The sequence below is a fragment of the Cyanistes caeruleus genome, chromosome 9 (genome assembly GCF_971803275.1).
Source record: "Cyanistes caeruleus chromosome 9, bCyaCae1.hap1.1, whole genome shotgun sequence".
Classification (NCBI taxonomy): Eukaryota; Metazoa; Chordata; class Aves; order Passeriformes; family Paridae; genus Cyanistes; species Cyanistes caeruleus.
In genome coordinates, this window is record NC_141709.1 from 24,721,854 (window position 1) to 24,735,493 (window position 13,640).

Sequence of the window (13,640 nt, forward strand, 5' to 3'; positions counted from 1 at the left end):
TCCCCCTCCATTCCCAGCCTCGTGTTGTTCTTGCTGTCTGTGCTCCCCGAGCCAGGAGCCCTTGAGAGTGCTCTCACTGCAAGGGAACAGAGCAGCCAGAGCTGTACAAGACGGGAAAAGATCATCATGGTAGAAGAAACAGCCACATCCAGCTGGCTTGACCTGCACAGGCCACAGCACTGCCCCAAATTCCTGTCTGAACCACAGCTGATGTTTTTTAGGAAAAACACCCTTCCTCCTAAACTGGGTAATCCACTACAGCCCTCACAAAGTTGTTCCAACAGTTAATTACCCCACACTGTAAAGATCTGCACCTGAATTACCTTGCTTTGTCTTCCAGGAACTGGAACTGCTTATGCTTTTGTCTGCTTCTGTGAAGGAACCTCTTGTCACATCATGGCTCTCCCTTTAGATGCTTGGCAACTACAGCCCTTACCCTTCTCTGGTACTAATGGCTCTGGTAGCTAAATGGCTCCCAGGGTTGTTACTGCATGGCGAGTGCTCCTCTGGTCTTGCAGTTCTCATCCAGTCTTCAGGTTTCCACAATTCTTTCTGATGCAGGTGGGATCCAACATCCCACACTGGTCAAACAAGACCCAAAGAAAGAAATGATCCAGCACCTCTGCTCCCCCTCATCATTGCCTGTTTATAAATCCAACAGCAGCCACCTTCTGGATGCAGTATCTGCACATGTTTTTGAAAATTATTTTTATGTTTTCTTTCAGGGCATTGACAAAAGTGTTAAATACAAGAGGTCTGAGAAATAGATCCCTGTGGGACCCCACTAGGAAGACATGCACTCCATGATGATTATCCATTTACAATTAAATGCTAGGAGCTGTCAGTTTGCTCTTTCTTAATCAATGTAATGTGTGCCATGTTGATTTTGTATCACTCTTGTTTCTTAATCAAAATGTCATAAGGTACCAAGTCAAATGCCTTCCAGAAGTATATTACATTGACATGGTTACCTTTATCAACCAAACATGTATTCTCATAAAAAAAATATCAAGTTAGTTTGAAAAAGATCTAGTTTCCATAAATCCACATTGATTGGCATTATATTACCCTCTTTTCATTCTTTATTAATCAACTATGATATCTGGCTTTTCATTACTTTGCCCAGAATTAATGTCAAGATGATAGGGCTATAATTACTTCATCGGTCATCCCATTTGCCCTTCTAAATTACTGGTACAACATTAGCTTTCTTCCAGTCCTCTAGAACTTCCCCTATGTTCAAAGACTTATTAATAGTCCAGGGCATCTCAGCCAGCTCTTAGAAGTCCTGTAAACCAGCTATGCAAAATGCCAACCAATTCACCACTTGACTTTATCAGAAAATTGTGTTGTAACAGCAAACCTCTTGCTCAGCAATATGGCAACCTCTGCCTTTCTGTAAATACAGAGCAGAGTATTTATTAAACATAGTCATTTTGCTGTTATAAGCAATTCCTTCCATTTCCTTCCAACTATGAACCAATGCCATTCCACAGACACTTTCCTTCCCTCATCTCTGTGGAAGAGATACCTTTACTGTCCTAGCCCCCGAGTCACACTTCTCCTTGTGCTCCCTTTCACAACCTCTCCCATTTGTGCCCTCTGAGACTTTCCAAAGCCAAGAGCTTCACCGATGAGGTGAGGAACCAAGCAAGCCCAGGTCCCGCTGAAGGAAGGTTTCACAGGGTCTCAGAACAGTCACCCATGTTGCAAACAAGCAAAGCCCTGGGCACAGTTCTTTGCAGTTAGAAGGCAACATTTATTCATGTCCCTGGAGCTCTGGCCATGAAGCACTTTGCCTGAGGACTCCTCCTCTGGCATTTCTAACCTGACCAGGCATTTTATATTCCCTGCAGCCAGTAATTCAATAAACAGGAAATTGATAACAATCACTCTAAGTCCTCAAGTATTTAAACCTCACAAAAGCAACTTCGAAATATACCACATAAACCATTTCTCACCCATTCCAACTATCTTCATCCAAAGCACTCAAGACACTTCAGCACCAAGTGCTTGAGAAGTACTCTGAGCCCCTCCTCCCACCCCAAAGGCAGAAGGAATTGTTAATTCAGAGGAGAGACAGAAAGCTGTTAGCAAATCTTTGTTTGTTTAAGATGTGTTTATTTCTAGTAGCCAAATATTAACAAAAACATCCTATTACATGCTTCCTCTGACAGATTTCACAATGCAAGTAGGTGACCTTAAAACATATGTGAATGTATATTAACAGTTTGCTTCCAAACAGGAATATCTAAAGATCAATAAAGGCTGGCCCTGGGAAAGGCTAGCTCTGTGTACAGCCACGGCACCCCAGCATTGTGCTCCCCAAAGCTCTGTCAACCCTATTTCATCATGCTCAGAGAAGGAAAGTTGCATTCCTTCACACATATCATTCTACTCTTGCCTTTCATAAAAACTTCCCTGAATTTCAGGAGGATGTCAAACTAAAACCAGTTTTCTGTCACTCCTAAAGCAGCCACTATTACTGTATCTAAAGACATGCTGCACTCTCTGAACAGAAATCAAAGATAGTCAAAGACGCCAGGATTGCTGTGTGGAGAAAGGGACAGCTCTGTGATGGGTATGATGATTGTCTTATTTTTTTTAAAAAAAATAAATATATACATAATTTGAGAAACAAGGAATAAAACAAACCCTTAGTGGATACATAAAACATTCCTCTTATCTTTTAACTGCAAAACATCCAGAGAATTAATGGAAGATCAGGATAGTGTACACATGTTAAGAATAACTTCCACAAGCCAGTTATAGAGTCACAGAGACCACAAGTGCCTTTGTGCCTTGAGCCCTCCAACAAGTTTTGCCGTGCTGGAAAAGACAATTGAGCGAGAATATGACTGAGGTCTCAAATCAAGAGTAACACCATGAAGAACTAGAAACATGCTCTTTCACACAATGCAAGACCTAGGTACAAGAAAATGATCTGACAATAGGTTTAAAAGAAACAAAGGGATCTGCATCTTCACACAATATACAAGTAAACAGAGTATAATTGATGCATAATTAAATAGCAAAAGTCATTGCTGCAGGATGCTGTAGAAACTGAAGGCATGAGCAGATTCAGAAAAGGGTGTACAAGTTTCTGGTAAGAACAGTAGGTACTAGATACAGTGGTCCAGGGACAGCTCTCAGTTCTTGAGACAATTGCTGGGAATCAGAGAAAGCTGACTCAAGCCATGCTCTCCCTGTTACACCCACAAGCACTGGCTACTGGCCTCTGGCATAAAGATAACCTGGGTTACATATTTGGTTGGCCCATTTTGATACCCTCATTGTGTTTCTAACATTCTTCTTGCAAAAGCTCATTGTAAGAAAATCTATCTTCACCCCTCTTCCTCCACCTCTTTCCTCCTTTAAACCGCTCTCCCTTCAGTGACATGCTCCCAGACCAATGGTGATGACAACTACTGTCTGCTGGGTTTCCCATTCCCATTCTTGGACACCCTGTGATTGCAGGCACTGTGTCCCCAGCCTAACACAGTACTGGTACCAGCCCCAGAGGTAAGGATTCCTCACAGGACCAACCATGCTGCTAAGTCTAGTGGGACCTGGAGAACAAACCACAGAGGCTCCTAAGAGAGCAGAGGGGCCACAAATGAGAGCTGATCCCTGTGTTATAATAAGCAGTAATGGATTTACCCAGGCTATCTGAGGATACTCTCAGGGCAACAGCTTGGCTGTAGCTTGCTAGCTGCAGCAGCTTTCCTTTTTGCATAAATCTTGACCCATGGTCTCTAGCTTTCTGTACACATTACTCTGCTGGTGCCCCTCTCTCCAGACATGAAGCACTCTCTGCTATTTCTACCTTGAGCATCCATCTCCAGTGATGTAGCTCAGGTTCTGCACCTCAGTCCTAACCCATAGGGCCTCTGCAGATCAACATGATAGGTACCTAAGGAGAACTGGCAGATGGGATGGTGGCTCTCTGTTGAGATGGTTTAGGGGGATATCTGAAATGTTGCAGCATTCAAAGAAAGCCTCCTCTGCTTTCTGCTCCCCTCCCACAAGGCTGAGCTAATCGAAGTGAAGAACATGATAAACTCTCTGCCCCGAGTCAGCTCTACACTGACAGTTCACTAGAGATACAAGATCGCTCAGTGACATTAAAAATGTCAGCAAACACCGATCAGGCTTGACAGAAGGGATGCATTAGCAGACTGGGGGGGCACAGGGCAAGGTAAAACTTCAGCAAATATGGTCAAGTGCACAGGCAGCTTCCCCCTCTGCAGTCTCCTCCGCAGAAGGCTTTTTTACTGATCCCAAGACACTATGGCCACCATTGCAACAGTCAGATGTGGAGCTCACCACCACCTGAATGGCCAGATCAATCCAACAAGTTTGCCTGAGGCAAAGCAAGCGTGACAGCTACTAGGGGCAATTTCTCTCTCCAGCTTGCCTGAGAGGCAGGTCTTGGAAACTGTGAAAGCTGCCTGCAGGCACAAAATTCTCACCTCAACTGCTCCTGCAGTACAGCAGTCAAAAGGGAAGTTTATTGGCAAATGAACTCTGAGAAACACTCTCTCACCACGAAGAAGATCTGCTGAGCTCTGGAGCATCCCATGCTGTGGCAGAGGGAGTCCAAACAAGGACTGTTTTTTAAAAATTATAAAAAACAGAGACAAAAAGGACCTGAAGCTGTGTGTGCATTGGCAGAGGAATCTGGAACATATTTTGTTACTACTGCAATACACATAGGTACACAGACTTGCCTGTGTGTAATACTACTTCAGCATTGCCTGGTAGTTGCAGCAGGAGCTCCCTAATTCAGAAAGGTCCTCTTGTTATCACTGCTCATAAAGACTCAAAGAAGATACAGCAGATGCAGGTGGGGCCATCCTTCAGGAAACTGCTCTCTGTCATATATGCCTGTTTTCTTGAGATCTGAAACATTCATGTCTCTGCATTATCTATGACCTAGAAATCATCAGTTTCACACTGCAAGCCCCACCCACCCTCCAACACCTCCACTTACTTCATGGATCAGGTCAAAGGCAAACTCAGCCTTGGAGGTATTTCTTAGTAAGGAATGTGCCAGAGGGAGGGGAAAAAGGGCCAACTGAGCTACGCAGGGAAGAATGGGGGGGCTAGTTACTTGTCTACTCTTATCTGTCTCACACTGGGAGCTCATTCAATAGAGACTGAGTCTCCACTGGGTCCATCTGCTTGGACAGAATTAGTTATCTAGGCTGGAAATTCTCTCGTGAAAACACACAGCCAACTGCCCCACAAGCACCTGAAAGCAGTGCATGGCATAGAAAGATCACCGCCCCAGGGTAAGAGCAAGTCCCAGGAGAAGCAGCTCTTAGCCACAAGACAGGAGAGGTCCCTGCTCTCCTCTGCAACATGGGTTACTTCCTATGAAGTGACCAGGGTCCCTCGAACCATTCTGTGCTCAGAGGATGTCAGGTATTAAAGTGTCAGAAAAACTTCATTGTTTTTAAGGGACTAGAGGGGTTGGAAGAAGATCAGCAGTTCTCTCTCACATTCCTTTTCCTGCACAATCTGAAGGAGGCTGAAGCTTTACTTTCCAAGTAACACATCTGCAGAGGAGGACAACCCAACCCACATGCCCCCATCCTACATGCTCAGCATGTGACCCTTTCAGGTAGCTGGAGAGGGGAGGATTTCACTGTAACAACTTCCCTCCTGCTCCTGCCTTTAGCTCTGTGCTTGGGACTTCATGGAGGCTTAGAAGCCCTCAGCTTAGTATCTTAGTACTTGCTGACATGCAATACACGAACGCTCACCTTGAAGAAGAGACACTTGCCTGGACACCTACAAAATGATGAATCCCACCTCCTAACACACTAAATCCAGGAGCCTTCAACTATGGGAGAGTGCCGTAAGTCATTAATCCTAAGGCCCAGAGGAGGAGCATGGCTGGATCAACCTACTTCTTAGCAAACATCACAGTACACAGGGATTTTTTTTTTTTTTAGTATTATTATTCTGCAGCCATCAACCTGCTGGTTATATAGCTGCTATCCATTCACCGGAAGTTTAGTGAACTTCAAATGGCGATCATTAATGGTCACTGAACTGCAGAATGCCCCAATGTGCTTTCAGATTTCATTTACCAAGGACCAGCAATCAGCCAAAAGATTTGCTCTGACAGCAGGGAAATACAAGACCCTTTGACAAGTTCATCCAGGAATGTGCTGCCAGCATCCCTTGTTAAGTTCATGTTCTACCCTATTTGACGGAACAGATCATGCAAATTGTCCTTCTGCGGCCGCTCAGCCTGTCACTCACACTTCCATTTAAAACAATAAATAAATAAAAAGAACAAAAGAAAAGCCTGCAAGAACAACGAGCTGTTTATAAGAAAATTCCGCTTACTGAGACCCTTAATTACCAGGAAAAGGCATAGAAACCCAAATAAAGCACTAAATTGGATGGGGGAAGGGAATCTTACTCATCTAAAGGTTTAGTCAGGAGGGCCACCCCAATTTCTCTTGTGCACAGACCGCAGCCTCCTCCCTCACTCTGCTCCTGCTTGTAATCAGAGTTGTTTTCTTCCCACTTTGGTTTGTGACTTATGGCATCATCATATTTTTCTGTGCAGATGAAGAAGCTGTGCCAGGAGTCCTTGTGGATGCACAGCATGCTGCTCCTTAACCACCCAGTGAAGGCATGGAGCAAAAGACAAAGCACCAGACAGTATTCAGTCCAAGGCATTTTGGTTAGCAAAGTGATCATTGATCTCTGAGTTGGATATGCTGCAGAGACAGCTCCCTTTCCCCACACCACAAAGAGAAATGCTGATTTTTATATTGGAGTATTTCCACATTTATTAACTGGAATTTCATCTGATGGGGACCATGCTCCAAGGAGCCTTATATGGCTGCAAAACAAAACAAAGTCAGCAGTACTGGCGACAACACAACCTTCACTGAAAAGGGGTCTCACAGTGTCCCAATATTATGCAGAGACATTGCACTGTGCCTGCCACAATGGGATTCTCCCCAGCTGCAGAACACATCCCATCAAGTACAGTAAGACTCTATTAGAGGAGATACAATAGGGAGCTGGAGGACTCGCTCAGCCCAGCTTCTGAGAAAATAACTCATTTCAATGCAAAACAGCAGTAGTTATTAGATACCTCCTTAAAGAGGAAAAGTGAAGGACAAGGGGAGGAGGGAGACAGGGAGATAGGGACCATGGCAGTTTGCACAGCAGTACCTTTTTCAGATTAATCCACTGTTTGAAGTAATCAGCAACCGGCAGCCCTAAGTACTGGCATTGTCCTGGTAACCTGTAAGAGAGAAGAGAGAGAGCAAGTTTGATTCAATCAGTGTCTTGACAACACAAACTCCGTTTTCTTAAGTGCATTTTGTTCAGAGATGGAAAAGACTCTCAAATCTGCTGTAACATCATGCTGCACATCAGCAACACCATAGCTCTTGGCAAAAAAATCTCATGAGAGTACAGCTTGGCTTAAGACTTACATACATCCAGGCACATCCAGGCTGCTGAAACCTTTTAGACTAAACATTTTCAACAGTTGTGTACAAGTGCAGCACTCAGCTCTTCTCCACACTGGCTAACACACAAATACGACTGGAGTATCCAGGCTGTCCTTGGCTAAGCAAACCCATCACAAATCCCTGCAAAACCATCCTGCTCTGCCAGCAGCCTACAGGCCAGACTGTATGAAAGACAGACCATTCACCTGTCATGCCATGGTGCTTCTCCATTTGGCCTTTATGGTTAAAACATCAGAAGAGATATGAAGGAGGGAAGGAGGCACCACAGCATTCATTTTTTTGATAGAAATGCTGTAGGGCCAATAAAGCAGAGGCTCTTTTCCAAGCAGGTGCTTGGAAGAAGAGAGCAGACAACTCTGAAGATACAAGGTGGTGCACACTGTCTCACTCGGGATGTGAGCACAGCAGCCAGAGCTGCAAGCACACATATTGATCCTCTCCCTTCCTACAGCAAGCTGATGGAACAGGGCTCAAAACAAAACAGCACCGGTAAGGGAGGCAGATTGCCTGAAGGGACAGCAGCACCTCAGGAAAGCTGCTTCTCCCACACTGTGCTGATCCAAATGTGTTTGCAGGGCAGCAAGGATGCGGCCCTCAGCCAGGGATGCTGAGTCGCAAAATGTGTGTCTCCAGCCAAGCCTGTGCAGGGACATGAGTTATGTGAGTATTTCCTGGCCACTTTGATCTGATCAAGGGTAATTGATGGATCTTGTTCATTCACATACTGCTGAGCATGCCTGGGGCACTGGCCACAGGATCTTTAAGTGAAGCAAAGGAACATCCCAAATAAATATGTCAACTAAATAAATGACTAAATTAGCGCTGTTTGTGCATGTTAAAAGTCACAACCCCAGAAATCAGCTTTTGCAAACAGAGAGGGTGGGGAATCTCCCAACTTCCTCAGGCACATGGGGGTTGTAGGAGGAGATTGTAGGGTAGGAAGAAAAGCTGTAAGTGCCAGCATCAGCTCAAACATCCAAACACAGATCACTGTGTACACGGCAAAGTCTTCTCCTGCTCTCCACAGAGGAAAAAGTGAATAGTCCAGACTAGTTTTCAGACTCAAGACTGAAATACAGGAACAAGCTCTGGTGAGAAGTGGATACAAGGTAAACACCCAAAGGTGCACCATCAGTATCCCAGGAAGTACCTGAGTGCTCAGCCCAGCTCTAAACCCTTTGGTGAACAGGGAAGCATCTCCAGACATTTCCCCAAGTAACGAGATGAAGGAGCAACACAGATAATGCACTTGCAGATAATGTGAGACCCATGGTAGTGCAGTAGCAGAGAAATCTGGTCTTGGTGACTTCTCCATTTCTATGTGGAGAAATAAACAGGTTTTCTAAGCAGGGCTGAGAAAATAATAGATTTCATATGCCAAAATCAAATGCCTGGTCCTGAGAAGATGTACATGTGATGATTTAGGACCAATCATTTAAGTCATACAAACACATTTGTGTAAGAATATCCAGAGGAACCTCTTTGAAAGCAGGAAGGCTGTCAAAAGAACAAGCTTGCAAGGAGCAAGGCCACAGTGATTCACAGGGCAAGTAGTGCAAGTTGACAGCACAGTCCCATCCCTGGGCACAGCTCATCTGATGCCATCATGCAGAAATAAAGCACCTGGAGTCACTCCTCAAAATTGCACACTGCCACATAAACAGTAACCTGGCCCATGCATTTTACAGCCATTACACAGATGTCCATGACATCCTTTAGTTGAACAGACCCGACCAGCCCCAAGCAGCATGCTGAGAAAACTCTCCAGGAAAGCTGCTTTTTGCTGGTGCCCAAATCAAGAAAGATCACAAGAAAAGGAACTATCTAAAACAAACAAATGTTCTAAATAAGGCACTTGGTTAGCTCAACCTCTTTCAGTCTGCTCACATTTATCTAGAGAGGATGATACTAACAGAAGTTGTGTTACAAAAAGTATGTTACAAAAAATTAGTTTCTCCTCCAAACCCAAGAGGCTTTCATTAAGACAGGTCTCAGCCTAGCTCCAGTTAGAAGAAAAATTATCAGTTTACCTAACATCTGGATGGGGCCCAGAAGAAGTGAGAGCATCATTGTTCTTGTTAGCCACAGGAATTGACAGCAAACCACCCAGTGCAACGAATGACATCTAAAGCACTGCCATCCCTGTGGGACCAAAAGGCCCAGCAAACTGGACAGTCTGGTTCTATTTTCACCCTGAGACTGATGGCAGTGTGCCCTGGGCGCTGGACAGTGGGTCTTTAATTGGAGAAAATAAATGCTCCAAATAAATATGTCAACTAAATAAATGACGCATTTTTGCAAACAAGTAACAACCCCAGAAACTGCCTGTGAAGCTGTGTGACCTCAGGACATTCCCCCTCTCCCTCCAAGCTTGTGCTCCCCTCATTTCTTGTCAGCAGCAGAGGGGCTTCAAGTTTTTCAAGCACCAGGAGACCAACACTCACATTATAACCTGGGCAGGCTGCCAGCAGCACAGACCAAAAGGAAAGTCTATCCCTGAGCTGGAAGATGCAGTCCTGGAGGCTCCAGGCCACTGGGGTCACAGCCACTGAGCAAGGATTAGCAAAGGATTGCTGAATGGGTCTGGTCTAATCTGAATATGCAGCACTCCCCTGGCACAGGGAACCAGGGGCTTTTGCTGCACAGCACCCAGGTTTCCTGGTAGCTACGGGGAGGAAAATACCCCTGCAAAATCTTTTCCCCAGCTCCAAGACTGCCACCTGCAGTGGTCCCCCCCACTCTTCAGCTGAGTGACCAGGCAAGAGTTTCTCTATCATCTTTTCCATGCTGGACTGAATAAGGCATATCTGTGGCTGTCCTGGGGAACAGAAGTACCATGGCCTGTAAGGAATTATGTCTATTTTTGAGAGCAACCATTCACTTGAGCATTCACTTATTTGATAAATAAGCTTTTATGCCCAGTACAGCTTCTTGCTCTTGCCAGAGCCAAACTTGCTCACTGAGGGCAGCTCTGCTTCAGCAGATAGCTCAGAATTTGGCCCTCCCTCAGGTAAGGGAGAAATGATGGCACACTTTGCTGAATTCAACATCCCATGATCCTTCTAGTTTTTGAATGAGGTTTAACTGGCTTCCCAAACACCAAAGCTCTCTCAACTCAGGAAAGAAGGTGGCTTTCAAAAATCACCCCATCAGCCAAAATGCATTCAGTGTAGAGAAACTTGAAAATGGCTGTGGGATTTTCCAGCCTCCAATGCAGCTCTTTTTGTGCAGAAGCAGAGATGGGAGCATATAACTTCTGCCTGCTCCCAAAACACAGATCACCTTTGGGCAGAAGAGCCAGTGACATCAGGTAGCACACCCTCCTTTACCAGCTAAGCAAGTCTAAGTCCTTCTTAGACTGTGGTCAGCAGTGGCAACTCTGCACCATTTTCCAAGAGCTTTTACCACCCCAGGCTCAGATTTCCATCCAGCCCTGCTTCACCACCCTGCAGGGTAAATGGAGCCTGGAGATGAACAGGATGCAAATAGGAGGTGAGGTGACACGGCTGCATTTCTGCTGTTGAAGCCAGTTCTCTCCAAGGCAGCAAGAAGCGCACAGCTCGGCGGTGATAAACGGCCTTGCTTTAGTTATCACTTTCCTTAAGTTAAGGAGAGCAGCCTAGTGATGGATGGGCTGGAATTCGGTTATCAGGGAAGGCTGTCAGCCAGAGTTGCCTATCTCCACACACATTTAGCAGGGCGTCATTATGCGATGGCATGGAGTTAAAATATGACCAAGGGTACTGAGAGAAAAAGAACAGGATTAAAAAAAAAAAAGGCAAATTGAGCAACAATAAAGGAGCATGAGGCAAGAACGTTATCATACTAGTGACACCTTTTATCTCAGTCTGGTTAGCTAAAGCAGGGCACAAATTGGTCCTTCCTCCACTATTGTATCCTCTTGTACAAACAGAGGCAGATAAAATGTGTCACCAGTGTGATAGCATATCAATTTAACCCTAATTATCTAGAGGGTCAAATGAAGAAATAGGGGTTTCTCGTTTCAACAGGTCCCTCCATCTCCGCTCAGAGCCAACACATTAATATGGAAGGGGGAGGGGCAGCCATAATTGATTTCCGTCACTCAGGTGGTTCTGGCGTATAAAAAATTAATGCATGATTCTCCCAACTAATCAGAGCTGGTTAACGTCCATCTGCTTCTGGGTTCAGGATGTCAGGAGACAAAGAAATTGGGCCACTTGCTACACATAGGGTGTATTGATATCAAGGCAGTTAAAAAAACAAGTTCCTCTATGGGAAGATAAAGGGACATTAAATCTTGGGGTTTATAAACCTGATCTTAGCCTTCCAAAAAAATTCATTCTGTGGAGACCTTGCATTGTAAGAGATGCAGAACATTTTTATTGTGTCCTGGCCAATACTTGTGCATTGGGCTGCAAAGGAGAGCACTGGCAGGCTACTGCCCTGGAAATCCTTCACTGAAATAGGAAGCTGCCTGGATGCTGAAGCACACAACAGCATGCACCCTGATGAAAGAGAGGAGCTGTCAAACCACCTCAGCTGGGCCCCTTTGCTCAAAGCAAGGCTGGTCAACACTCTGGACCGCACAGCTCAGAGGTGCTGCTCTGTTTTGATGTAGAACAGCATGTCTGCCCAGCCAAGAGGAAAGCTTAGGTGTCCTCTCCCAACAGCACAAGCTAGCAAGGGAATACCATTTATGCTAAGACACCTGAACTGATTTAGCCGAGAAATGGCACTGCAACAGGCAAAGCTGCCTGTGTCTGCACATAACCTGTACTTACATGAGATAGGGCCAAGCTAGGAATTCAAAGCAGTTTAGGTAGATCCGTACCCTCCCAAAGAGGCAGGTACAGGCTGCTGAAACCACAGTGCGACACCAGGAGGCCTCTGTCAGGGGGATGTCACAGCACCCGCGCACAGTAGAGTGACCCAGGCACAATGAACAGCCCAAGCCACACCACAGCCTACAAAATCTGAAGCATGCTGACATACACCTCCACAAAAATCCCCAAATCCCAACTCTCTCATCCCAGTAATTGAGGTTAGACTGGGACAACTTTCCTGTATAACCGAAAGCTTTGGCAGGGAGGTGTCTACTCCTCAGTACTTTGCCACTCAGTGCAAACAGGCTTCTGTCCAATATGAAGGACAAACCCCCTGGCAAACCTCTGGCTCTCCACTCACACGCTTCTCAGCCCCACAGACCAGCCAAGAGGCCAGAGGAGCCCACCTGCTCTTGCTTTCCACCAGATAAGCCCTTGCCAGGTGGCTGCACCCCACTCTAGCCAAGCACACACAGTGCCATCTCTCTCTGCCTCCCATCAGTGCAGGACAAACCATACCTGTGTGCCTGTACTTTAAATTCACAAGCAGAAGCTGTGGAAAGACAGTATATCTGGAGAGCCCTGGGCTTTCACAGAAACCCTGAGACAGGTCCCATCTCCCTCCCTCTTTGCTTTCCTTCCACCCTCTCAGTTCTCCCAACCACCCCCAGACTTGTCACAGTGCAACAAGCCTATGAGCCACATATCACCTTTAAATATCAGCATGTATGAAGCAGGGACATGAGAGCAGGGAAGTGGGAACAGACAGAGCAAGCCTCCATCGCCTGTCAGGTAACACTAATGAATTTCAACACCAGCAGCCATTGCCTCAGACGGGCTGGTGAGAGGAGACAGAGTTACAGCAAGAAGCCTTTGCAGGAGCAGCCTGCCTTTTTTCAAAGCCCCCTCTGTTAATAAATGTCATTGTTGAGCAGGCTGCAGCAGTCCTCAAGCCAGGATGGCGTGGGCTGGGGGAGAGACAGGCAACTGACAGCATTCAGGATGCCTGGGCAGCACAGCCTTTTCTTCTGCTGCTTCCCCAGACAAGAGTCAGGAAAAGGAAGAAGATGGGTCATTGCTGTTGGCATAAAGCTGTCTTCCATTAAGGCCCCAGTACCCAAATAACAAACCTCCATGAGGAGCCACAAGTGCAAGCCAAACACCCTCCAGTCCTGTTCACTGGGACGAATGGATGGATGGATGGATGGATGGATGGATGGATGGATGGATGGATGGATGGGATGGACGAACAGACAGACGGACAGAGGTTCTACAGCAACCAGTCCTGGAATGGGTAGAGGGGTGCAGAGACATCCAGACACACTGC

General features: G+C 45.9%; 1 protein-coding gene across 6 annotated transcripts in view; it reads right to left on the reverse strand.

The window, feature by feature from the left end:
• ERI3 (ERI1 exoribonuclease family member 3) overlaps nt 1-13,640 on the reverse strand; it is a 130,444-nt gene that overhangs the window by 71,229 nt on the left and 45,575 nt on the right. For all 6 annotated transcript variants that reach the window (XR_015273580.1, XM_086841290.1, XM_086841291.1 and 3 more), the window contains exon 6: nt 7,204-7,276. Coding sequence is in view for 5 of the 6 variants with exons in the window: in XM_086841290.1 (XP_086697416.1) it covers nt 7,204-7,276 (73 nt within the window). In the remaining variant the exon portion in view is untranslated. The remainder of the gene's footprint in view (nt 1-7,203; nt 7,277-13,640) is intronic.